This window comes from Odontesthes bonariensis, chromosome 1 (assembly GCF_027942865.1).
Source record: "Odontesthes bonariensis isolate fOdoBon6 chromosome 1, fOdoBon6.hap1, whole genome shotgun sequence".
Classification (NCBI taxonomy): Eukaryota; Metazoa; Chordata; class Actinopteri; order Atheriniformes; family Atherinopsidae; genus Odontesthes; species Odontesthes bonariensis.
In genome coordinates, this window is record NC_134506.1 from 1585566 (window position 1) to 1612145 (window position 26580).

Below are 26580 nucleotides of genomic sequence, written 5' to 3' on the forward strand. Positions count from 1 at the left end.
TTTATATTCTCTGAACATATCACAGATGTATGTTGGGCCTAAACCGTTCTGGGATTTGTAAACCATCAGCAGGCTTTTAAAATCTATTCTGTGACTGACTGGAAGCCAGAGTAAAGATTTTTAAAACTCCAGCAGCAGCGTTCTGGATGAGCTACAGATGTTTAATGCTCTTTTTGGGAAGTCCAGTTAAAAGAGCATTACAGTAATCGATTAAACATTAACTATAAAGTCTTCTACCTTTTATCCGACTAGAACAAGTGACACAGTGTCAACAGTGAGAATTAAACCACCTGTCTAAACAAGAGAGATTATATCATATTTGATAGAATTAACATTCATTCATCTGTGGAAATACAGGCTGCATACCTTGTAACCAGCACAGCAGTATCCACTGGTGGGATGTCATCCCTTCCACCAGTAATGTGGTTGGTACCAAGATAACGAGGCCTCCCAAACTCCTGATGCTGCCAATTACAGAAACTCTCAAGAGACTTTTCTCCATGATGGCCCACCTTTAATGTTTCCTGATGGGATATGGATACATTAAATCAACTTTATACATCCTTTATAATTTCCCACAATGCCTTTTGTATTCACATCACATGTTTAAAAACAAATAAAAAAGAAGAATATAAAGAGAAAAAATTAAAAATTAAATGCTAAAATTCTCTCTGTAATAAGTACTTCCTAAACCCATTTTCTAAAGCATATTCTGGTTCAACTGGCGACCTGTCCAGGGTGTACCCTGCCTTTTTCCCCGTGACAGCTGAGATAGGCTCCAGCGACCCTGACAATCGCAAGCAGCTACAATGTTTCTTGGGTTTTGCAAACTTCTACCGATGCTTCATTAAGGACTACAGCAGTATTGCTACCACTCTTAACAGGTTAATCTCCACCAATGTCACCTTCTCCTGGACTGGAGAAGCCGAGAAGGCTTTTCCTGAGTATATGTAAAATAAGTATATGTCTGCACCCATACTCACTCATAAAGATCCTACCAGACAGTTCATAGTTGAAGTTGATGCCTTGGACGTTGGGGTTGGGGCTGTGCTTTCTCAAGGAGAAATGAGATCAAAAACTTCACACCTGTGGGTTTTTATTGCTGTCGACTGACCCCCAAGGAAAAGAATTATGTTGGCAACCGTGAACTGTTAGCCATTAAACTGGCTGTAGAAGAATGAAGTCATTGGCTCGAGGAAGCTGAACACCCTTTTATTGTCTGGACAGATCATAAAAACCTTCCTATCTGCAGTCAGCTAAACACTTAAATTAAATTTTAATTTAATTTTGGTGTTTAATAAATTGTATTTGATAGGATTATGATTGTATTACAATGAATTGGATTCTAATTGGCTTGAATTGGATCTTCAAAGTGCCTTGAGATGGCATTTTTTGTAATTTGCGCTATATAGATAATTCAAGGCCCTATTCACAGCAGTCACTAGCAAGGCTAGATTTGAATTCAAGGTAAACACAAGAAACTTGTGCTAAAGAAAAAAATGGACCAGACTCAGTGAATAATTCCCTATACATACCAGTGCTGACCAACATGTCATTGGGGTCATCAGGTGGGAACCTCCTTTCATCAGTGTTTCATCTAGTTGGGCCCACGACACCTCCAGGAGGCTAGAGAGTGACCACTGGCGTCCCAGAGTCACCCCCCTAATGCCAGCCATCACTGCTCCTCACACCACAACAAACATATTTTGTTTCACAACCACAAGCTACCTCAGCCTCTCACCAACTGCACACCAGTCATCGTGGGGTGGTGATACAAACCCTGGTTCGGGAAGGGGGTAGAAATAGAAGAGGTAAAGATAAGTAGGAATGGGATTCAAACCCTGGTTCGGGTAGGGGGTAATGAAAGTATAGAGGGTGCCAGAGGTGGAGGCAGGACAAGACACACTAGCAGACTCAGCAGACAAACTCACCTAAACAGTCCTACAATCACTAAAAATGCCAGAAAAAACAAGGCCATACAGGCCAACTCACCTAAAATGGATCAAATGGGCCACACCCTCCACTTAAATATCCTGGATTTCTTCCTTGTCTCTTTCAAGAGTCTGTTTTCCCTAAGTGCTCCCCCTGCTGGGCCCCCAGCTACTATTCCTTTATCTAATCCAAATCCACTGACTGGACTTTACTGCCTCATCTGACACTTCCTTCACTATTTTCCTCACACGCTGTCCACTTACACCCAGCTCCCTCAACAATGAGACAACAGACTTTGCAACAAATCCTCTACATCAGGAGTGTCAAAGTGATCCGGTAAAGGGCCGGTGTGGCTGCAGGTTTTTGTTCCAACCCTGCAGCAGCACAGCTGATTTTTTTTTCATTCAATCAACTGAACTGGTTAAGACCTTCAGTGCAGACAGTTCAGTTGATTGAATGAAACAAATCAGCTGTGGTGTTGCAGGGTTGGAACAAAAACCTGCAGCCACACCGGCCCTTTACCGGATCACTTTGACACCTGTGCTCTACATCCTACTTCCACTGGACAGATCCTAACTTTCCATCTTTGGTGCTCTGCTTCTGCCCCCAACTCCACATACCTAAGCTTTTTCCTTTCATATGCTTCTGCTACTAATTCCTCCCAAGGAACAGTCATCTCTATGAAATAGAATCTCATTCTACTCCTAGACCACAAAACTATATCAGGCCTTAGATTTGTAGAGACTATTTCCTGGGGAATAACAAGCTTATTTCCTAAATCTACCTGCATCTTCCAATCACAAGCATCATCTAAGCTGCCGTGCCTCCTCATTGTCTTTTTAACTTTCTCCCCCTCTTGAACAAACTGAATTGCCACTCTCTTCACCTTAGACCCTCCTAAGTTTACCTGCGTTCGTTTATCTTCAATACCTGCAGCTAAGCTTCTTAATACTTGGTCATGTCGCCATGTATACCGGCCTTGTGACAGACTAACCTTACAACCTGACAAAATATGCCTTAGAGTTGCAGTACCTGAACATAACGAACATAGAACATAATGGGTCTCCATTTACCCAGAATTTTAGGTTCTGGGGAGTTGGCAATACATCATATGTTGCCCCTATCAAAAATCTAATACTCCTTTCCTCCATACTCCACAGCTCCTTCCAACTAAGCTTTTTCTTCTCTACACCTTCCCAATTCAACCACCGCCCCTGCTTAGCCTGAGCCACTGCCTTTGTGCCCCTTAACATTTCCTCCTGTCTACAAACCTGCTCAACAACTAGCTTTCTCTTCTCCTTGGGACCTGCTCTACTCCACACTGGTTTGCCTGGGCCAAGCCCCAAGCCTCCCCGGCTTATTTGAACACTACCCACAATCTCTGTATTTCTAAGAGTTGGTTGCTTCTGCCTCCTGAGCTGCCATTCTTGGATTTCATAAAATTAAATTGAATTGAATTAGATTGCAGCCAAGCTCACTGGTCCTTGTTTTTTGGCCAATTTGATTTCACCATTACTAACCATCCCGGATCACACAATGTCAAGCTAGATGCTTTGTCCTGTCTGTTCTCTTCCGCTGAGCCTCAATCCAAAATACTGCCTACCTCTTGGGTGGTTGCCATGCATACCTGGGAGATTGAAGATAAGATAAGACTGGGTCTAAAGTGCGAGCCTGATTCAGGTGGTGGTCCTCCCAACAAGTTATTTGTTCCTACCTCTATGCAATCCCAGGTTCTTCAATGGAGTCATTCCTTCCGTCTCACATGTCCTCATGGTAATAATCACACCTTAGCCTTCCTTCAGAATTTGTTCTGGTGACCCACCATGGCAGCTGACACCAGTGCTTTTGTTCTGGCTTGTTCCAACTGGCACCATTCCAAAGTACCCCATCAACTCACCACTGGATGCCTTAGACCTCTCCCTGTTCTCCGTCGCCCGTTGTCTCATATTGCCTTAGACATTGTCACTGGTCTCCCCATTTCCCAGGGGAATTCACTTATGCACAGGACTATTGAGCATTTTTCCAAGTCAGGCCTCTTTTTTGCCCTACCTAAACTTCCTTCTGCTTCTGACACTGCAGATATTCTAGTTAATCATGTTTTTCTGTTACATGGAATCCGTCGTGACAGTTAGTGATAGAGGCCCTAATTCACTTCTCAAGTCTGGTCAGCCTTTTGCAGAGCTCTAGGAGGTGATACAGTTAACTTGTCTTCTGGCTTCCATCCCCAGACCAATAGACAGATAGAACGGCTTAATCAGGAATTAGAAACTGTTATCCGTTGTATCACTGGATCTAACCAGAGTTCCCGGTCTGAGCATCTTCCCTGGATTGAGCCTGCACACAACTCATTAATCAGCTCTGGCTCTGTCAAATACCTCTTTGAATGTCCACTAGGACACCAACCACCATTATTTATGTATCAGGAACATGATCTGGTTGTTCCTTTGGTTTAGCATCATCTAAACCAGTGTTGCAAGACCTGGAGACAAACCAGGGCAGCATTACTCAGATCTGTAGAAAGATCCCCGAACTACGCCGACCGCTAACAGCTAACACTTAACACCTTACTGTTTTAGAGACAAGGTCTCTCAACATACCTCTCAAGATTAAATCTAAGAAACTCTCCCCCAAATGCATTAGCCCGTTTGACATAGAAAGGATAATCAATCCCAAAATTGTCTGTCTCAAACTCCCAAGAACCATGAGGATTCATCCTATCTTCCACATTTCTCAAGTTAAACCCATCACTACTTCAGATCTGAACCCTCCTTCCGGACACCCACCACCTGCCCGACTCTTCAATCACAGTCTTGCTTTTACTGTTCGTCGTCTTCTGGATGTCCGCCGCTGCAGACATGGATTACAGTCGCTGGTGGACTGGGAGGGTTATGGACCTAAAGAGAGGTCATGGGTCCCTCTGGCTTTTATTCTGAACCCTAACCTCATCTCTGAATCCCATTGAGGAAGGTGTACAGTTGGGATCTATGGGTTTTTCCTTTTTTCCCTTCATCTCTGTACCTACTTGCTGCAGGCATGGCTCCCTGAAGTAGCTGATTACACATCTCATTCATCTGTGTTGGGACTTATTGCCTGCTGCTTTTCACTATCCCTTTGCCTGGGTCTGCTCTCCAGTCAATGCCAGTCCATCTGCTTACCAGTGGCATTGTACGGCTACTCATGTATTTGTCTCGTGTTCTGTGAAGAAATTTCCTGTCATTAACCTGAATGTCTTTTTCCCATACTCCCCGTCTCCCTCCTTGAAGGCTTTCTACCTCATGTTCCACAGCTTTTTTAGGTAACTTGAGATCCAGGGCTTGTTAATAGAGAGGCCTCTTAAATGGCCTTGTGGGGAATGCTTTCTATAGAGAAATTAATGTAGTTTGTCACACACTCAGTCATGGCGCTGATATAATCTCCATATGGCTCATTGAGTGCATTCCAGTCAGTGAATCCAAAGCAACCCTGCAGTTCATCTTCAGTTTCCTGATCAAATTCTTTCAATGTTTGTACTGTGAAAGGTTGCTGCTTAACAAAAGGTGTATAGTTGGAAGTGAGGCAAACCAGATTGTGGTCATATTTTTTGTAGTGGAGAAAAGGTTGAGGACCTCTTTGAATCTCTTGCATTAAACAGTAAATCCAATATCTTATTTTATCTAGTGGAGCAGTGGAGCACTACGAAAATAATACAGGGGAACTCTCTTTGTCGATAATATGGACATAAAGCTAAATAGTGCAGCCATGAAACACAATACTCAAGCAGCACAGCTATCAAACCAGTGCAGAAGATCTCTTAAGACTCAATGTTTTGCAGAAAACATTCTTCAGCAGAAGTCTAAAAATACACATACAATATGATTGGAGAAAGTCCAACTATGCCTCTATGGAGCAGTACAGTGATTCATTCCAGAAAACAATGTGAAAATCAAGCTTACTGGGCGGATGTGAAGCAACACCAGTTTTGTGACTCGTATGTTGATTCTAACTCCCAGACTCTTGTGGTGAAACATGTTGTTAACCTGCAAGAGGCAGAACAAAACTAAGATAGATTGCACCAATGAGAGATAAAATATGTTTGGGTTCTGATACATCTTTTAAATTACACTGAAAAAATCCTATTTGAGAAATTAAGCATTGAGATCTCTTCCCAGACTAGCATGGCCCCGTTAGTCTGACTACTCCACATAACATCCTGCGGACATGAATAATAAGAATATAATTGTTTGTTGAATTCTTACCATATTCATGACAGTCAGCAGAAATCTTTGTGCTACTTCCGCACCATGGTACTGAACCATGTCAAAATCTGCCACCACTACTGTCTCAACAGTGTATGTCTTGTGCAAGTGAATGGTGTCCCTCTTCCTGCGACCCTCATCATCCACTTTGAAACTCCTCTCCTTCTCCCCTACCACAAAAAAGCAGAAAGACAGGCTTTAAGACAAAGGTTAGAAACACTTTTCCACAGTTGCAGAAAAGTACAAAATAGCTAATATATTGAAAGATAACTATTAGATTAAAACATATTACTTATATATCTATATATGTGATATAGGTTAGGATATATATATATGATTTTCATGGACAAGCTCTCAAGGCGTGGTCGTGGAGAGGAGGGCGTCTGGTTTTGGGAACTTCAGGATCGCATCTCTGCTTTTTGTGGATGATGTGGTTCTGTTGGCTTCTTCAAGTCAGGACCTTCACTGGAGCGATTCATAGTTTAGTGTGAAGCGGCCAGGATGAAAGTCAGCTCTTCCAAATCCAAGGCCATGGTTCTGAACCAGAAAAAGGTGGAATGCTCTGTCCAAGTTGGGGATGAGTCCTTGACCCAGGCGGAGGAGTTTAAGCATCCCTGGATCTTGTTCATAAATGATGGCAGGTTGGAGCAAGAGATGGACAGACGGATTAGGGCTTCGTCAGTGGTAATGAGAGCACTCTTCCGGTCCAGTGTGGTGAAGAAGCCTCAGCTCAGCTCCTAAGACTTCCGGCTCAGCTCTCGATTTACTTGTCCATCTTTGTTCCAACCCTCACCTGTGGTCACAAGATGTCGATAGTGACCTAAAGAACGAGATTACGGATACAAGCGGCTGAAAAGGGTTTCCTTTGGAGGGTGGCTTGGCTCAGCCTTGGAGATAGGGTGGGGAGCTCGCCATTCAGAGGGAGCTCGGAGTGGAGCCGCTGCTCTTCCGCACTGAAAGGAATCAGTTGAGGTGGTTCAGGCACGTGGTCAGGATGCCTCCTGGTCACCTCTCTTTAGAGGTTTTCTGGGTAAGCCCTACTGGGAGTAGGCCCAACAGCAGATTCAGGACTCATTGGAGGGATTATATGTCCCTTCTGGCCTGGAAACGCCTCGGGATCCCCCAGGAGGAGCTAGGGAGTGTTGCTAGGGAGAGGGATGTCTGGGTTTCTCCCCTGGACCTGTTGCCTCTGTGACCCGACCTCGAGTAAGCAGGCGAAAAGTCTATTGTAAATCAATATTCATAAATGATTCCAGATATATAGTTTTAAATGAAGCTTTCTCATCCTGTGAATTAAATCTGTCTGATAAATTCAGGTTTGTGCATTTTTTCTGTGGAAAAAAATGTTTGTGAAGTTACACAAAGACGCAAACAAAATAGAATTGCTTTTGTGAGTATTTTTTCATAGATACAAATCACAAAACTGCATGTAAGATTCAGCGCTCAAAGTTTCCACAGTGCATGTGTCTCTGAAGATGCCATGCTGATTGGACAGTGACAACTCAATTCAGCCACCTCACCACAATGTTGGTTGATTGCATTTACGCATCACATATGATCTGTACATCGATCGAATGAAAATATTTCCTGTTAACTTACAAATTCATCATGTGATTGCGCTTTTATAGCAATGTGTGCGCAGTCGATAGCCCCGATACATTAGGAAAACGGGCTCTCGCTTCAAATTGAGCTTTAATGTTGGCCTGTGAGCACAGGCAGCGCATGGCTCCTCGCTGTGTGGTGCTCCAACGCCGGCCGCAGCTCTGCACACAGTTCCAGGAGGATTGCCCTCAAAACGGCTGATGAGTCGCCATCATGTGCCAGCAAATCCTCTCTGTCTCTGATCACACGCTCTCTTCGAATTGCACCATTTGCAAATTATTCTAATACTGTTAAAGCAGCCATTGTTTTTAAATGGTAGAACTTAAGTTCTTCAAGAAGTGGGTAACATTCAGTATTTTTGCGTTTTTATTCAGTTATAAACGGATTTTTGACGAGCTATCTGGAGGTGCGTCTTACCCCTCCATTGCCCCCCCCCCCCCCCCCCCCATACACAAGAACCTGAGTGTGAATACTGAAGAGAAGTGATTAGTGAATGGTAGCAGCTGAGATAATTGAACACAGGTGAAATGAGTGGAACTAATGAACAGCACATGGAAACTGAGGTAACGAGGAGTGAGAGGATGGAATGGGAACTCAAGCCTAGACTGATGACAAGAACAAAACCTAATAAAACCCAATGACTTTATCACAAACAAGAAACAGAAAAGGACAAAACCAAAACAAAGTCCACAAAAATCCACAAATCCTAACACTATCAAATCTGAAAACAATAAGGCCTAATTGTTATACAATTAGAAATGTTTAAAGAAAACGCTAAACATGATCTGATAAATGAAAAGACCATGTTTATTTATTCAATAACATTTTGCATCAGCAAATCATTCCTACTAAAATTGTTGTTGTTTGGATTGGCTCACCCAGACAATCATACCTCATTCATATATCAGGTCAACTGCAAGCATAGTCTTTCAGAAGGTCAAAAAATTATCTGCCAAATGCACTGCAAAGTTTTTGGAGGATCATAAAACAGAAGTATTTCGTCTTTTCGAAGACATGTTTGGATTTTTAAAAAAAATCTCTCTTATTATCTCACAATTTCCGCAGATAACACCACTAACATCAAGGAATCCCCCTCTTTTTCTCCTTTCTTAAATACGTAAAACAACTTAACTGATTGTTCTTCCCTTGGAACTTGCTTTGAATAAAACTGTCTGCTAAATCAATGCAATCTTGCATCTTAAATTTGTTTTAAATCCCAGGCTGGTGGAAAAAGTTAAGTTACTGGAAATGTTTAATTGCCATGAACCATGCTCTGCTTAAAAATGTTCTAGAAATACAAAATTCAGAATAGAGTAGAATAGAAAATACTTTATTTGTGGGGAAATTCAAATTGTCATGTAGGTCAATTAAAATATTCACAATGATTGTTTATAATAATAATAATAATAATAATAAATTAATTAATGAATTAAATTTGAGAAGAACATGAACTGTAAAAAAAACGTTATTGCTGTGGGGACCTTATAATGATAAGCTGAATTACCTGTCCAGCAGAAAACAGAAAACTTTGTCCTTAATAAGCCGATCTCCATCTGGGAAAGGCTACACCAATGTTCATCCATGTTTTCTACTGTTGCCGGTCTCACATTCATTTTGTTTTTTTTCTCCTCATGGATGACACAAATTCATGCTTCCTTTCTTTTTATTGAAGCTGATTGTATGATTTGTCATGAATGTGCGCAAACCGCTGCAGGACTAACGACCAACCTGGACTGAGACGAGGCAGCTGCTAATCAAGCTGCTCGCACACCCTGCCATACTCTCAGAAAAGGGAAAGGCAAAGCTCATACTGGATGTCTGTGATTGCCAACTGTGTCAATGTGCTGCAGCAACATCACAGTATCTATGATGAACAGGTGTGTGGATTTAAATAGCTCATTCTAATCTTACCAAATCGTTTTGATTTTCTGCTAGTTGTTTTATACCTATGAACACATAGTTGTGAATGTTATATTTAATCAAATTAATAATCCTCCCAAAATAATACACACTGCAACTTTAAGGATTACAGTAACCAGTGGAACAAATCCATGAGCTGGTTTGACTGGAGTAATCAGCGAAAATTCTAGTGGCTAAATGTCCTAAACTCACAGACTTAACGAAGAGACTTGTAGCTGTATTTATTGCAAAATTAGGTCTACAAAGTATTAGCTTGGTGAATACTCTTTTCATTTCTTTCTGTACTCTGTACAAATTTCTACAGCTTTAAAGTGGTAGTGATATTGTGTTAATCAAATTAAGCAAAATTCTCAAAATTTGATATAATTCTAGGTTGTTAAGGCAACAAGATATTGGGTTTCATCCTTTCACAAAGCACTACAAGCAAACCTAGCCTTTAGGGAGAAAATTATCCCAGATCCTAATCTCTAAAATCCAGTATAGGTATAAAGTTTTTCTTTTTTTATCTTGGATTTTTTTCCTTTTCATTTTAGTTCCCCATTCTACACTTCATCCTTGTTTGTAATTAGCTTACCTCTGTTCACTCACCAAATCTACTCTAAGATCCGTTGTATATGTTTGCTCAGTGTTCCAAACTTGGGGGGTATTCCTAGAAAGTAGCTAAAGAAAGCCAGGCTATAGCCGGAAAGCGTCGCTTGAACTAGCGCCATCTCCCATTTAAGCCTCAAGTCGTTCCTCAAAGATATTTTAGCTGCATCTCAGCGAGCCTAATCCAAGCGAGGCTTACATAGCCTAGTTTAGTGCGAGTGCACGAGGAACGTAAGAAGCCCTGACGAGTGGATGGCGGAAAAACGGAGATCTGTGTGAAAAGGAGAGCGAGAAGCGCTGTTATTTTTTCGGCAGCTGAACAAATAATGCTGATGGAGCTGTATGAGGATTTTAAAAGTGTCATCACCAGAAATGGTAATACAGCTGCGATCAGTAAAGCGAAGAAACGGCATGACTAACAACTGCAGAAAGACTAAATGCGTAAGTTATGAAAGTTTCATACCATTGACATTCATTTTACTGTCCTCATGTATTTATGCTCTCCTCTTTGTGTTATAATGTGTTTACATAAAGCATGCTGAATTGTCTCTGTATGAGATGTACAGCACACATATACTGGCCCTGCTCAGTTTATTAATAACCCAATAATCGACACGCATCATCATACTTTATGACTATATTATCCTGTGTGTGACCCAGATATTATTTTTTCACTGTTACATCCCAACAGGAGCAATCTTAACAGCCAAAAGCGTACCTGGCAGCAGGTGAAGGTAAAGTACAGGAAAACATTTCAGAGTGGTAAGTAGCCTTTGAAGAAATGTGTTTGTCCAATAAAGAGAGCACCAAACTAAATATGGAAAACAAGAAACTGAAAATAAAAAAGATCAAGCTAGAGATTATAACACTGGAGAGGGATGTTAGTATAAATTCAGATAAAGGAGAAGGTCGTGGTGTGAACTGTATTTAATTCTGTTTTCTCTCCACAGCTTGAGAAACATGTAATAATAATTAAACAATTCAACACAACTTGAACTCAAACTTGTCATTATTGTACGGTTCATGCAAAGTGTTAGAAATGTGTTTTTTACATTTATATTCACAGTGGGGTGCCATGACCTAACGTGTGGAAAGTTATAAATCGTCTCTGTCCATTTAGCCTTCTTACACTTGCTCTGACTTAAACTGCTACTGTGTCAATGCTAAATTATGAAAAGAAGTTCTAACTCAAAGGTCACAACAATTAGTGTCAATGGAAATATGTGTCCCTGTATAGGTCCCTCACTGTGTCAGGAGAAACTGAGTCCTTTCAGGCACTAGAACTCAACGAGGAAAAGACTTGAGCCTGAAAAGTTGTCCACAAGACAAAATGTATAAAATATGAAGTATACTATTAATTTAAGATGGCTCTGTCAGAAGTCAGCCATGGTGCCTGAGAACTTTAAGCAATGAACCTGTATTTAATTTGGCCAAAGGTCATTTCTATCCGTACCCTGGTTTTAGCATGTGCATGTGCATGTGCATGCCCTTGTTCCTGGATCAGGATATGGCGTGAGGAGGTACGGCCAGCATGCATAGCCTCTGTCCCCAAGCAGGACACCATTGAACTCTCCTGCAGAATAAGAGAAATGTTGGATGGATATACATGTGTTAAGACTTTAGGCAATTTGATGCAATATGTGCCTTATATGGCTATCTATGATAAAGTATGACGAGCACTTTAAATTCCTTAAGATGACCTCTACACCTGACCTCTCATTACATTACCAAAATTCTGCCTATGCTACACCTTACTTCAAAAGTACACTCCTTCAGGTAAGTAAAATTCTCACGCCTTGTGCAAACCTCTGTGCCAGTGAGGATGCTCGGAAGATCCTAGAATCATGAACTGATCCCGGCCATTTAGCCTCAATGTTGGAAATGAAATGAGCTCCATCACAGATCATCTGTATGCACGGAGGATAGGAGTCAATGATGAGCTTTCACAGGGCATAAATGTAACATTGCTCAGCGTTACTCAAAGGGGTTGATGTGGTGTTTTTCAAAATGAGAAATCCAGTTCAGAGTCTATGGACAATTATCCCCAAGTGTACCTGTACATTTAGGATATGGAAAAATGTTCGGTTTACATAGTCAGCCTCCACGGGTCCAGCAGGGGCCTGGACAATGTGACAATGTTTAAATCCAGACTGAAAACAGTTCTATTTAGATGTGTATGTGACACCTGAAAGTATTTTATCTGCACTCTTCACTTTTAAATTAATTAATTAATGATTTTTTTGTTTTTTGGAATGATTTTATTGCCTTCTTGTGGTTTTATGTAGCTGTAAAGCACTTTGAATTGCCTTGTGTACAAATTGTGCTCTACAAATTGCCTTGCCTTGGATGCGTACATGGGCACAGTGTAGTGCACCAATAACATTAGGGAAGCCTGAGGGAGATGATGAACTTAATGCTAATACTAGTAGGTCCTCGTGTCACTTACCTTTTACTGTCCCACCATGCATAGGTTGGTCTCCATCTTGGCCAGAGTTGGTGTTTGTCGAGCATCGATGTCGCACTAGCTGATGTTTAAGTCCCGAGAACTGTGACTGCTCATGTTCACCCACTGGCTGGATGAACAGGCTATCCTCCCCAATCTGAATGATCCCCGTCTGTGTAGAGAAATGTGCAAGAAGATAGTAGAATAAGTCAATGCTCATAATAATAAAGAGAAGGATTTAATAGTTATGTACATGATGAAAGGAAAATGAATTTAGTGTTAAAGGCCAACTTCCATCGTCATTTCATTAATACTGCTGTGTTCACCATTGTTATTGAATGCATTAGGCGTCGGTTCTGTTTAAAAAAACGTTATGGTTGCTTTGTTTCAAGCTGTTTTTTTGGGCAGGAAGAATGGCTTGATGAGATACGACAAGGTTTTCCGGTCCTTCTCATGCATATCGGTGACACGATAATGAGGCGTCTCTGATTGGCTCCCTCCCATGAATGAATGAACCCCCCCCCCCTCCCTGCTCTGTGTGTATCCGAGAGCCTGCAAGTTTTTTTTCAACTCAAAACCTGTCGAAGATCAAACTTAAACACAACCCATGCGGTAATAATTTAATCAAGCGTTTTCCTTAACAAATATTTTTCACCTCACACGTCAATGTTGCAAAATGTTGCCTATACAGCGCAGCACTGAAAATCGCGCGGCAGGAGTAGTGATTGTGGTAGACTGCAGAGATTGTTCGTGGCGTGGAATATACAACCAAAATGAAAAGGCACAAACCCATTTTTGAATATTTCAAAGCAAAACAAGTAAAAAGCACAGCATCATCTGATGGGACAGCTGTGCCCCAACCTTCAACTGTGGACCAACCAAGCAACAGAGACGAATGTTGTTCAACTACTACGCTAACCGAACCAAACCTCACTGAGGCTAGCCATGGGCACAGTTCAACCAGCGTGATTTCGGAGTAGTGGTGGACATTGAGAGGCTACTAGTGACAGCTGGGGACGGGGATGAGGTGACACTCCCATCATCCATTACGTCTCTATACAAAGAGTTTGACTTTGATCAACTCTGCACACAGTTGCGCATGTTGCCAGACACGATTAAGACATCTACACTTCAAAATGACAAACTGTCAGTGAGAGTCATAAGCAATGCAATGAATGCTGTTCCTGTCGCAAAAGACCTGCAGCCCGAAGTACACAAACTTCTGAAACTTTTTTCACCATCCCAGTCAGTACGGCATCAGCAGAGCGTTCGTTTTCCACACTCCGTCGACTGAAATCATGCCTCCGATCCACAATGACACAGAAAAGACTGAATGACTTGATGAACTGCCATATTCACCGTGACATTCTGGAGGACACTGACATGACAGCCATCGCTAAGGAGTTCGTGCAGGCCAATGAGAGACGCAGGCAGGCCTTTGGGAAGTTTTAAGGGTAAGTCAATGGTTTTATTAGCACCGCCATGTGCACTCTTCTTTGTTCAATGTTTTTATACTGCATTGTACTGATACAAGCGAGTTTAAGTTGAGTTAACATCTTACTGAGGTGCTTTTGTTGTGTATTGTTGGCTGATTGAGCATTTTACTCTGCACAGTTATGTGCTGGCATGTTGTGGGCTAAAGTCATGACCATTGATTCATCTATGTAGGCTATAGCCTTCTGTGCTGTGTTGACTGTTTTGGCAATTTGCGCACTTCTGTGCCGGCATATTTTGGACTTGGGTTATTAGTGTTGTTGGCTGTTTGGACATTTAAAGTAAAATCATCCTGGCAACTGTTGTGCATCCGCATTCTCTCTCTCTCTCTCTCTCTCTCTCTCTCTCTCTCGCCCAGCTCTGATAAAACAGCAAGTAAAGTATCCCGTAAATTGATCTAAAGTGCATTTTACTCCGAATTATCCCTTTAATACAATTCAGCCTATACTGTTAAGTAAGATGCAGCAGAAAATACAGGTGGATGCCTCCACAACCACATGGATTATTGACTACTACCACAGTTTACGAGACTTAACGGTCATGTGTCTGAGAAGGTGGTCAGCAGCAGAGAAGCACCACAGGGGACTGTACTTCCTCTTCACTCTGTGCACCCCTGACTTCCAGAACAACTCAGAGTCCTGTCATGTCCAGAGATACTCTGATAACTCAGCAGTTGTTGGGTATCAGTGATCGACAAGAGGCTGAGTTCAGGGAACTGGACTATCACTTTGTGGCATGGTGTGGAAAGAGTAACATCATCTTAAACACAAACAAAACAAAAGAGATGATTGTGGATTTTAGGAGGACCAAGAGTATGCCAAATCCTACCATCTCCATCCTTGGCTAAGAGGTGGAAGTGGTTGAAGAATACATATCTAGGAGTCTATCTGGATAGCACAGTGGACTGGAAATGCACAATGATGCTGTCTGCAAGAAGGAACATAACAGACTAAAGGAAGCTTAGGGCCTTTAATGGTTGCACCAAGATGTTTTATATCTTCTACAACTGTGCAAAGTTTTAAAAATGATTGAACTTGAATTGTGAGATGAGCTTTACCATAGACATTAGTAGGGCGAATTCTATTAACTTTTACCTGCTTCCTGCAATGCTGGTGTGTGTGTGTGTTTCTGTGGGCAGGAAAAAAATAACCTTCACAATAGGAGCCCAGGGAGAGCAGATAGATTAGGTAATTTCATTTTAAAGTGGCCATGACAGGATCATTTACAGTCATTAAATTATTAATCTTGGGTACTTCTAGATAAGCCTTGCACACTTCACAACTCCAAATAGTTTGTCATTTGTTCAGAAATAGGGAGAGCTTTCTTTTGGAGGAAGAATGGGACTGAGAGGATCTGGCTGAAGTGTGAGGTTTGCAGAGGGGCCGTGGAATGGGATGATGGTGACTAATGTGCTCTACTACAGTTGCTCGCCAGGCAGCCACAAGTGTTCGTGCCTGAATCAGATCCCAAATATCAAAGAGCAGTTTGACGAACCATCACAACAAAGATTACAGCAGGACGTCTCTCCTAAATATGCTCAGTACCAGCTTATGTGATTAACTTTGTGTTTCTGAGCGGTAGTTGAAACAGTGAATGGATATGTTCAGTTGTGTGGTGTATAAATCAAAAAATTACACAAAGTACAGTTAGCCCCGTTAGCTGCCTTTTCACTCAGTTTGAACATAATGCTTCTACTGAAATCCCTTAATACGTATAATACCAACACAACATAAACATCTTAAATAATTTCACTCACAGCTTGAGGTTCAGACTTGTGCCCTTTTAGTGTTTGAACAATCTGGACTTTCAGCTTCAGTCTCCCTGTAAAGCCAGCGTTCTACCCAAGATTGCTGGGTTTTTGGGGAAGCTGAAAAGGGTCAACTTGCCCAACCAAAAATAAATTTTCTTCAAGACTTCAGGTATCATGCTTTAAAGAGTACTCATGGATCACTTGTTCCTTGTAGTGCGATAACTTCTGCTTTTATAATAAAAAAGTCCTCCTATAATAATGCTTGCAGTGGATAACGTGCACGCTCTTGCTCACGTGTGCACAATATCAAGAGAATTCCACCATAAAAGGAAATCCTGCCTTTTATTTATTGTGACGTGTAAGTGAAAAGTTATCAAAAAATTCAAAAACTCTTGCTAGCAACTGTTTGAGATGAGTGTATAAAACAAATTTCTCTCCGTCAACAGAGACCCTCCCGGAGACGCTCTCCGTCGCTTGCGTGCGTCGGCCAACATTCCTATCTATCTATCCGTCGAGGCGACGGAGACCGCAAGGGTTGTGATCGGTTGGCTAACAACATCATTTCTGGAATCACTTTTCCGGTTTAGCTCCTTCCTCTCAGAGCAACAACACCGCCATTTTTTAAAGAGTTTACTGTGTGCCGGTCAACATTTGGTCAAAATTATTTGCAGTGAGCGTCGAGCCTGTCTCTTAGCACGAGCTCGGCGCCAAGCCCTCAGTCCCGGCAGCTACAAGGCCATAGCTGGGTGGTGGAGCGACCAGGACCCCGTCCGACATGAGTGTCGACAGAGCCTCGAAGCGGTTGGAGAGGACAAGGACATCACGATTCGACGCTTTCTTCCTGCGGCAGACCACTTCAGACCAAAGTGTGTGTCTTGGTGTTGAGCTCGAGGAAGGCCGGGGTGAGGTGTCAGGGTCCCAAAGAACTGTGTTCTGAAGAGCTGTTTTCAGTGAGGCGATATGCATGGACTGCTGGTGGGCCAGGTCCAGAAGTGAGTTCAGACGAGATGGTAGCCAGGTCAAAGTACATCCTGAACAGCTCAGATGGAGATGGATTGTCCACATATTCTGGGCGGCCGTGGCTCAGTGGTTAGAGTCGGTCGTCCAATAACCAGAAGGTTGGTAGGTTCGATTCCCACTTTCGCCACTCAAAAGCCCCTTTCACACTGAGGAAGAACCCACGTTTAATTCGCGAATTTAGTGTGTCCGCTGTTCCTTTCACACTGACGATCCGGGCTGGGGTGTCAACTCGATTTGCCATCGGACCCTAGTCTTTTTGCCGAGCCGAATTTGATGTGAAGGCAATTGACGCGGGATGGACGTGGGCGTGGCGTGACGTGAGGAGTTTAAAAGACAGGATGGACAGCTGTTCCACAACAAAGTCGAAGGTTTGCCGCGACATCCGAAAATGCTTTCTCCACTCGTCGTCGTCAAAACTGTTCAGAGCATTGGACCAAAACACCAACCCTTGTGGTCTTGCCATCTTCCACACTCTTCTTGCAGACACATGTGTGTTCAGAGCCATGACAGCTAAACGTCTTTGTTGATTGCGTCGACTCTGTTCGCGTTCTTCTGCTTCAAATTGTCGATGGATTTCCTCAACTTGGACATTATAGTGCTCTTGTATTCTCCGCATATGTTCTTCGGCGGCATCCCACGTTGTGACCAGGGCCGCTGACAGGTTTGGCTGGGCCCGGGACAAAATTCTCTGAATGCCCCCCCCACCCCCCCCCCCCCCCGTAGCAACCCACCCACACCCACCTCTACTTTCCCAGTCTAGATATTTCATTAAAAAGTGATATAGGCCTACATTAACAGGGGTCAAAATCAACCATTTAAAAAATAACAATTTGAAAACCATTTCATTTGACTATATAACACAGATTTTTTTTTTAAATGCCTCACTCCATTTAGAATGTTACCAAAATTGTCATACTCCCGAGTCCCAACCACAAACACAGAATTCCCTGGCTCAGCTCCCAAACACAACACGTCATCTGATCGGGGGTGACACGCCCATTTATTGCGGATAAACCAAAAGGATTATTTACCACTTTGCCTGGATATGGATATGGACTGAGTGGAGTTATGGCTTTCAAAATCCTACCACAATAAAACTCACGCTATTTTATTCATTTAGAGCTCATAAACTGCACATTTCATCAACCATTTTTCACTTGACCAAGGGAATCATGTTAAGGGTACTTTTATTTATCGCCAGACCCGCGTGTATGTCCGCTGAACTTTCTGAGAATGTTCGGGGAACAAGGCGGAGCCCATTCATCTGGCGAGTGTCAAGTTAAATCAGTCCAAACGAAAGTTACAGGCTACCCCAAAACGTCACGTTTATTACCCATTCGTTTCATTCAACTCTATCTAAATGGCAATTTCACACGTTGCCATGTCTATACTGGCTTATTTTAAACAAAATAAGGTTAAACCAGAGCCGCGTTACACTGGCTGTCATTCAGCTGACCGGGGATGATTCTCAAATCAATTCAGCCTGATTGGCGTGCGTGCCTGAAACATTTGGACATATTTGCGGACTAATGCGCATATTCCTAGATTCACAGTGTAGAAACACAGTGTAATTAAGCCGTTGTGGTTATGAAATGATTCAATGCTCTCTCTGTCTTGTATTGAGTTCCGTGTGACTTGCTATCCCCTCATGTGTAATATGATTGGCACGCCGCCTGTGCCTGGTGTTACTTCACGGGGCTGGGAAAAGTTGGCCGTGTCTTACCTGGCTCTGCTGCACAGCTGCCTGTACTGGTACCTGCTGCATCATCTGAGTCTTTTGTGAATATTTGTGTAGAGAACCCCTCAGGCTCTTGGCTTCTTCGTTCTTTTTTCGCCTTTCTTTTCTTTTCTGCGCTCCTGATTTGTGCATTTCGACTAACGCGCAATGACCGCTTATGGTCAAATGATGTTGGTATTTTTCTTCTCCGTAATCAAAGACCAAACCATTTTTGGAATAGGGGTGATAGGGGGTTATTGGCCCTTTTTTTAAGGGCAATGAAGGCAAACGATCCAGAAGTCATTTATCAAATGCAAATAAAGCAATTTTCTTCCCCAAATCAACACATTTTGAAGGAAACATAAAATAATTAATCGCAACTTCATGGGGGCCCAGTTATGCCCCCCCCCCCATTCCTGGGCCCGGGACAAAATACCCATTTGTCCCCCCCTATCGGCGTGCCTGGTTGTGATCATCCACATGTTATGGACTGGGGTTTTCTGTTTTGTTTCCATTTCCATATTATATGTTGCTGTGCATGTTTTGGGGTTTTTCCTGTCTACCTGGGGCAGGTGCTGGCTCAGGGGGCGGGGCTGACCTACTTCCCAGCGGAGCTAGGAGCACAATGGATCACACCTGAATCATATCCAGTAATCACCTCACCACTCCAGAAAAGCCTGGTTCACCTCAACAAGCCCCGTCAGATGATTCAGTCTCCTACCCGTGCCTGAAGCCTTCACCGACTGCACTGACCTGAGTCCCGCGTTTTGAGATTATTATTATCCTGAGAGGAAAACCACTGGACCCTCCTACACCGCTCCCCAGCGGCTCTTTGAGTTTTTCGGATTACAAAATAAACCTTTGTTTGTGAACTACTACCTGATCTCCTGCCTTTTGGGTCCTCCACGCTCACAAATGATCACAGAATCATCTGACCAACATGGACCCAGCGGAGACGGACAACCTCAAGCGAGTACTCGCTTCTCAGAGTCATCTGGTGAACCAACATGAATCCACTCTCCGGCAAGTTATGGACAACCTGCAGCAACTAGCCACCGGCATCACAAATCTAGGAGGAAGGATCGACGCCATCGCAAATCAAGTCGCTGCTCTCTCTCTCGCTCCTCCTCCTCCTCCACCTCCACCTGCCCCAGCCCCGCAGCCTGCCGTGGTACCGATGCTTGCGCCCAGGGAACCTTACATCCCCACACCAGCCAGGTATTCAGGTAACTTGGGTACCTGTTCACAGTTTCTGCACCAGTGTTCATTAGTTTTTCACCAGCAACCAAGTACTTATGCTACAGATCAAGCGAATATATCATTTATCATGAGCCTCCTGTCCGACCAAGCCTCAGCCTGGGCACTAGCCATCTCCACTCACTCCCCAGGACTCACCCAAAAGTATGACGAATTCACCCAAAAAATGAAGAAAATTTTTGACCATCCCGTTATAGGGAAGGAAGCAGTCAGCCAAATGCTCAGTTTGAGACAGGGTACCCAGTCAGTTTCTCAATACGCACTGGAGTTTCGCATTTTAGCTGCCGAAAGTGGATGGAATGACACCGCACTGCAGGGGATTTTCCCCCAGGGGATATCAGAGGAATTAAAGGACGAGCTGACCACCAGAGATGAGCCTGATAGTTTAGAGGCTTTAATAGACTTAACAATAAAATTGGACAACAGAATGAGAGAGAGACGGAGGGAAAAATCTCAGGGACAGAGGCCTCGGCCTTTTACCGTTTCTCCAGCCAGCCAAGTTGCCCTTTTTCCATCCACCTTTTCCCCGCCCTCTAACAGCCCCACAAACATCAACCCTCCTGCTCCTATGATGGGGGAACCCATGCAGTTGGGCCGTGCTAAATTATCTACAGAGGAAAGACAACGTCGCCTTGTAAATCGACTGTATCTACTGTGGCCAGAAGGGGCATTACCGAGCACAGTGTCCTGAAGCGCCAAAAGGACAGGCTCATCAGCAGGAAGGAGGACGCTGGTGAGCCAAACCTCCACGGCTTCCTCCATTAAGCGCATCAGATTAACAGGTACGATACACTGGAACCAACATTCATTACCTGTTGATATTTTAATTGACTCTGGAGCAGACGATAATTTCATTGACATTGACCTTGTACGGGAACATAATCTCCCAGTTTTTCAGTTAGAACAACCAAAAAGAGTACTAGCTATTGACAGTCAACCCATTGACAGCGTCACACACAAGACTCAGCCAATTAAACTCTCTCTATCAGGCAACCATCATGAGCAGGCAGAACTATTTGTCATATCCTCCCCTTTAACCCCCATTGTTCTTGGACTGCCCTGGCTACAAACCCACAACCCACACACAGACTGGGTGACGACCTCGATTAGAAATTGGAGTGATCACTGTCACCAACACTGCCTTTTTTCGGCCATCCCCAAACCTTCTGCAGATTTACCCCCACATCCCGAAGACATAGACTTGACCATTGTTCCCCATGAATATCATGAACTGAAGCAGGTGTTCAGTAAAGATCGAGCTCTCACCCTTCCACCACACCGACCGTACGACTGCGCCATTGATCTGCTCCCTGGTTCATCTCTTCCCACACAGCGACTATACAACATCTCCAGACCCGAAAAGGAAACCATGGAAAAATATATCAATAACTCATTAGCGGCTGGTCTTATACGCCCCTCCTCTTCCCCGGTTGGAGCTGGTTTCTTTTTTGTGGAAAAGAAAGACAAAACTCTGCGGCCTTGCATCGATTACACTGGACTTAACACTATCACCGTAAAAAACAAATACCCTCTTCCACTGCTGGATTCGGCCTTCACACCACTTCACGACTCAGTCATTGTCACTAAATTGGACTTGAGAAATGCTTACCATCTTGTCAGAGTTAAAGAGTGGGATGAATGGAAAACAGCATTTAACACACACTTGGGACACTTTGAATACCTGGTCATGCCTTTTGGTTTAACTAATGCTCCTGCTGTTTTCCAGGCTTTAGTTAATGACGTGCTCCGGGACATGCTAAACAGGTTTGTTTTCGTGTACCTTGATGATATCCTGATTTTCTCTCACAGTTTTGCAGAGCATGTAGACCATGTAAAACAGGTGTTAAAAAGATTACTCGAGAACAAATTATATGTGAAGGCAAAAAAGTGTGACTTTCACACCACCTCCATTAGTTTCTTGGGCCATATAGTCGAGAAGGGGCAGCTCAAACCCGACCCTGAAAAAATCAGAGCAGTAGAACAGTGGCCTTCCCCAGCCACTCGTAAACAGCTACAAAGGTTTCTGGGTTTTGCTCATTTTTATAGACGATTTATTTGCAATTATAGTCGCCTTGCTGCTCCTCTCACCCAGTTAACATCAGCAAAACAAAGATTTGTATGGTCACCAGATGCACAAGCAGCTTTTGAGAAGCTAAAAACAAAGTTTACCGCAGCCCCAGTGTTAATCCATCCTGATCCGGGCCTTCAGTTCATCGTGGAAGTTGATGCCTCAGATTCTGGAGTCGGGGCTGTCCTCTCCCAGCGCTCACCTGCAGACCACAAACTTCACCCATGTGCTTTTTTCTCCAGACGCCTGACTCCAGCAGAAAGAAACTATGATGTGGGAAACCGAGAATTGCTTGCGGTGGTCTTGGCCCTTCAGGAGTGGCGGCACTGTTTGGAGGGGGCGGTCCCACTGTTCATCGTCTGGACTGACCATAAAAATCTGGCTTATCTCCGTTCTGCTTGCCGACTGAACTCACGCCAAGCCAGATGGGCCCTCTTCTTAAGAAGGTTTGATTTCACCCTCTCCTATCGCCCAGGCTCGAGAAACACTAAGCCTGATGCCCTTTCTAGGCAGTTCACACCAGAGGAGGAGGGAGCTTTGCAGGAAACAATCCTACCACCATCCGTTGTGATCGGGGCAGCCAGGTGGGAAATCGAACAAAGGGTCCAAGAGGCTCAACACGGAGGAATGGTACCTGATGAATGTCCTCCTGGACGACTATATGTCCCCCAGGCTATGAGAAGCCCTGTGCTCCAGTGGGGGCATGCATCCAAGATAGCCTGTCACCCCGGAATTCACCGCACCCTTTTCCTGCTCCAGCAGCGTTTCTGGTGGCCGACCATGACCACAGACACAAGGGAGTTTGTCAAAGCCTGTTCCGTCTGCGCCAGAAACAAGTCCTCTCACCATGCTCCAGCGGCCCTCCTCCAACCCTTACCCATCCCACATCGCCCCTGGTCACACATAGCTGTGGATTTTGTCACCGGTCTCCCCCCCTCTGAAGGTAATACCACTATTCTAACCATAGTTGTCCGTTTCTCAAAATCTGTCCATTTTGTTCCACTTCTCAAGCTCCCCTCAGCATTGGAAACCTCTGATCTCCTGGTCCAGCATGTTTTCCGTCTACACGGCATTCCCCAGGACATTGTCTCAGACAGAGGCCCGCAGTTCACTTCTCGGGTGTGGAGGGGTTTCTGCCAAGCTCTGGGGGTGACTACCAGCCCAACATCCGGCTATCATCCCCAATCAAATGGTCAGACGGAGCGGGCAAACCAGAGTCTGGAATCATCACTGCGGTGCGTGGCAGCACGTCTCCCAGCCTCCTGGTCCATGTACTTACCATGGGTGGAATACTCCCACAACTCCCTGGTCAGCTCTGCTACGGGTATGTCTCCTTTCATGGTCTCTAATGGTTTTCAACCCCCCCTATTCCCCAGTCAAGAAACAGAGGTCGCTGTCCCTTCGGTCCAGGCCCACTACCGCCGTGCTCGTCGTGTCTGGAGGGAGGCCCGAGCCACTCTAATCCGGACAACTGCCCGAAATCAGCGGATCGCTGACAAACACCGCATCCCTGCTACAGAGTACAAGGTGGGTCAGCAGGTCTGGCTCTGCTCCAGAGACCTTCCTCTCCAGACCGAGTCCCGAACAATGGCCCCCAGATACATCGGCCCCTATATCGTCGACCGCATCATCAATCCTAGCGCTGTCCGGCTGAAACTACCTGCGGCACTCAAGGTACATCCTGTGTTTCATGTGTCCCTGTTGAAACCTGTTTTTGACAGCCCCCTCCAACCCCCCTCTGACCCACCTCCTCGTATCATCGATGGCCACCCGGCGTTCACAGTCAACCGCATCTTGGATGTTCGCAGACGAGGCCGCGGTCAACAAGTTTCTGGTGGATTGGGAGGGATACGGCCCTGAGGAACGCTCTTGGATTTCACGCTCCCTGATTCTGGATACCACCCTGTTGACTGACTTTTACCATAGATTCCCTTACAAGCCTGGTAGGACGCCAGGTGGCGTCCCTTAGCGGGGGGGTACTGTTATGGACTGGGGTTTTCTGTTTTGTTTCCATTTCCATATTATATGTTGCTGTGCATGTTTTGGGGTTTTTCCTGTCTACCTGCAGGGCAGGTGCTGGCTCAGGAGGCGGGGCTGACCTACTTCCCAGCGGAGCTAGGAGCACAATGGATCACACCTGAATCATATCCAGTAATCACCTCACCACTCCAGAAAAGCCTGGTTCACCTCAACAAGCCCCGTCAGATGATTCAGTCTCCTACCCGTGCCTGAAGCCTTCACCGACTGCACTGACCTGAGCCCCGCGTTTTGAGATTATTATTATCCTGAGAGGAAAACCACTGGACCCTCCTACACCGCTCCCCAGCGGCTCTTTGAGTTTTTCGGATTACAAAATAAACCTTTGTTTGTGAACTACTACCTGATCTCCTGCCTTTTGGGTCCTCCACGCTCACAAATCATCACACCACACCCCGTAAAATAACATCTCCATGAACTGCATATACACTTGCGTGACCGAACACACAGCCAGTAACAAAAACAAGTCCTCAAGGTGTCCCGCCATCGTTGGTTTGAAAAATTTAATGCAGACAGGTGTATTTAGGCCTACCTCCGACGCATGGGTTGTGCCTACGTCATTGTACACGCCCAGCATTTTATGTGTTTCGTGTGACGCTCTGCCACTAGGCAACGTCCCCGGAACTCGGCTTCAGGCGGCACGGATCACCTAATACGCCAAGCTTTCACATTGCTCGACGCGGGATGAAGTGGCAATTTGGACCCACGATGGTAGCGGATCTCAGTGTGAAAACAGCTAAAGATTGGTGGAACTGATAGCTGGAGGAGTGTTAGTCCACCTTCTTGTCATGGCTGAGGTGCCCTTGAGCAAGGCACCGTACCCCCATGCTCCCCGGCCGCTGTGAATGGCTGCCCACCGCTCCAGGTTGGCATCTGTCTCTATGAGTGTGTGACCCTGTGCATGTGTGTGCCAACCTGGATGGGTTAAAAGCCGAGGACAGATTTCAGGTGTATGCATTACCAATAAATCTGATCTTAATCTTGAAAGAGGTGGCTTCACACCTGGCCTTCTTTTGAACAGAAATGTGGTGAGGGATGTGGCAAGTTGTCAGGCAACTTTTCAGCAACATCAGCCAGCTACATCACCAGGGGGTGTCACTTACCTGGGGTGCTTGCACCTGCTGCAGCCTCTGTTTGCTGGAAGCCAACTCCTTCCTCTGCTTCCCTCCATGGAACAGGATAACTCAGGGGAGCAGGAGACTTCAATTTTCTACTCCTCAACATCGTCAATAGTACACACAGAAGACGTTACACAGTGTGTTAGATGTGTTCAGCTCAAGACTAAATCAATAATGATGCGTATTTGGCGTGAAATTCTTTCAGTTGTATAGTTTCCCTGCTTTTCTCTAACTCAAAAACTAACAATATTTCATGAATATATACATACATGGGATGGATCAATCCTTTTAATGAAGTTGGCTTAATTTCCACTGTCGGTAGAATCTGGATCAGATGAGTCGACAGAAACCCCATCTTCATTCGATGCTGTAATCGTCTCAAAAGCTTTGCATCTGGTGTAATGCCATTTTTGCTGTGTAAGTACCCGATGTTGTGACAATGGACATGTTGTTGCGAAAGCGTGTCTGGTGAAAAGTAAAAAGTAAAAAGTATTGGCAATGGATGACTTGTTGCGTTGGCGTACAAAGTTCAGTAGATGGGTCTAGCATTGCGTGGGCCCTGGCACTGGTTGCCTCCTGGCACGTGACTTAACTTATTTATGATATTTAAGCGGCATATTGCCAGTAGATGCCCAAAATAAGTCGAGTGACCAATTTAACTTTTTGTGGTTCTGTTGGACAGAGGATGTCCACTTCACATACTTTAACATGAGAAGGTCACGTATTCCAAATAACGCGTTCAATGGTAATACATGTAAAGGGTGTCCACTTTAAATACACTGGTTCTGGTTCTGGTGGATGGAGGACGTTTACTCTGTGATGTGGATATCCTTTGTCCTTTGTTTTTGTGGTATCATAAATATGTGTGAGGGGGTGTGGGAGTGTGTAGGAGTGTCTGATGTGTTTTTGTGAAAGAGCAAGAGACAAAAGAAGAGCACAACCACAGAGTGAGAGTGTTTACCATAGAAAAACAAATCCTGTGAAAATTGCGTCACTCGCTATTGTCGCGGTTAGTGACGGGCAAGAAAACCACATGAAAATTCCTGCCCACGACTTGATAATGTATATTCCAATGTAGGAAGTGACGAGATCTATAAGGGACTTGCAGCTTGGATTATAATGTTTTTGTGTGCTTTTTACTGGATTTCTTCAAAACCATTAGTGTAAGGAAACAGTGCTCTGGGACAAGTTGAATACGTAATATGTATGTTAAACTGCATTTTGACTTTTGACATTTGATTAGTATTTTGAATAACATACACTGTTATTTATTTTAAGTGTATTTATACATTGAATGCTTTTCTACATTCATTAATGAGGTTTAAATTTTCTGAATTTATACATATTGTACAATATTGATATTTTTATACATGGTTAATGCAAATTGTATTTGAGATTT

At 44.1% G+C, this 26580-nt stretch overlaps 1 protein-coding gene across 2 annotated transcripts in view; it reads right to left on the reverse strand.

Annotated features, from left to right (window-relative positions):
• The window catches only part of adamts17 (ADAM metallopeptidase with thrombospondin type 1 motif, 17), a 224415-nt gene that overhangs the window by 154424 nt on the left and 43411 nt on the right, over positions 1-26580 (reverse strand). The window contains exons 2-7 of one of the 2 annotated variants that reach the window (XM_075459484.1): positions 25451-25646; positions 25167-25279; positions 12724-12892; positions 6168-6337; positions 5865-5948; positions 367-524 (exon numbers count right to left, since the gene is read on the reverse strand). In XM_075459484.1, the coding sequence (XP_075315599.1) occupies positions 367-524; positions 5865-5948; positions 6168-6337; positions 12724-12745 (434 nt within the window). In that variant the 5' untranslated portion in view covers positions 12746-12892; positions 25167-25279; positions 25451-25646. The remainder of the gene's footprint in view (positions 1-366; positions 525-5864; positions 5949-6167; positions 6338-12723; positions 12893-25166; positions 25280-25450; positions 25647-26580) is intronic. The other variant, XM_075458750.1, reaches the window with a different exon arrangement.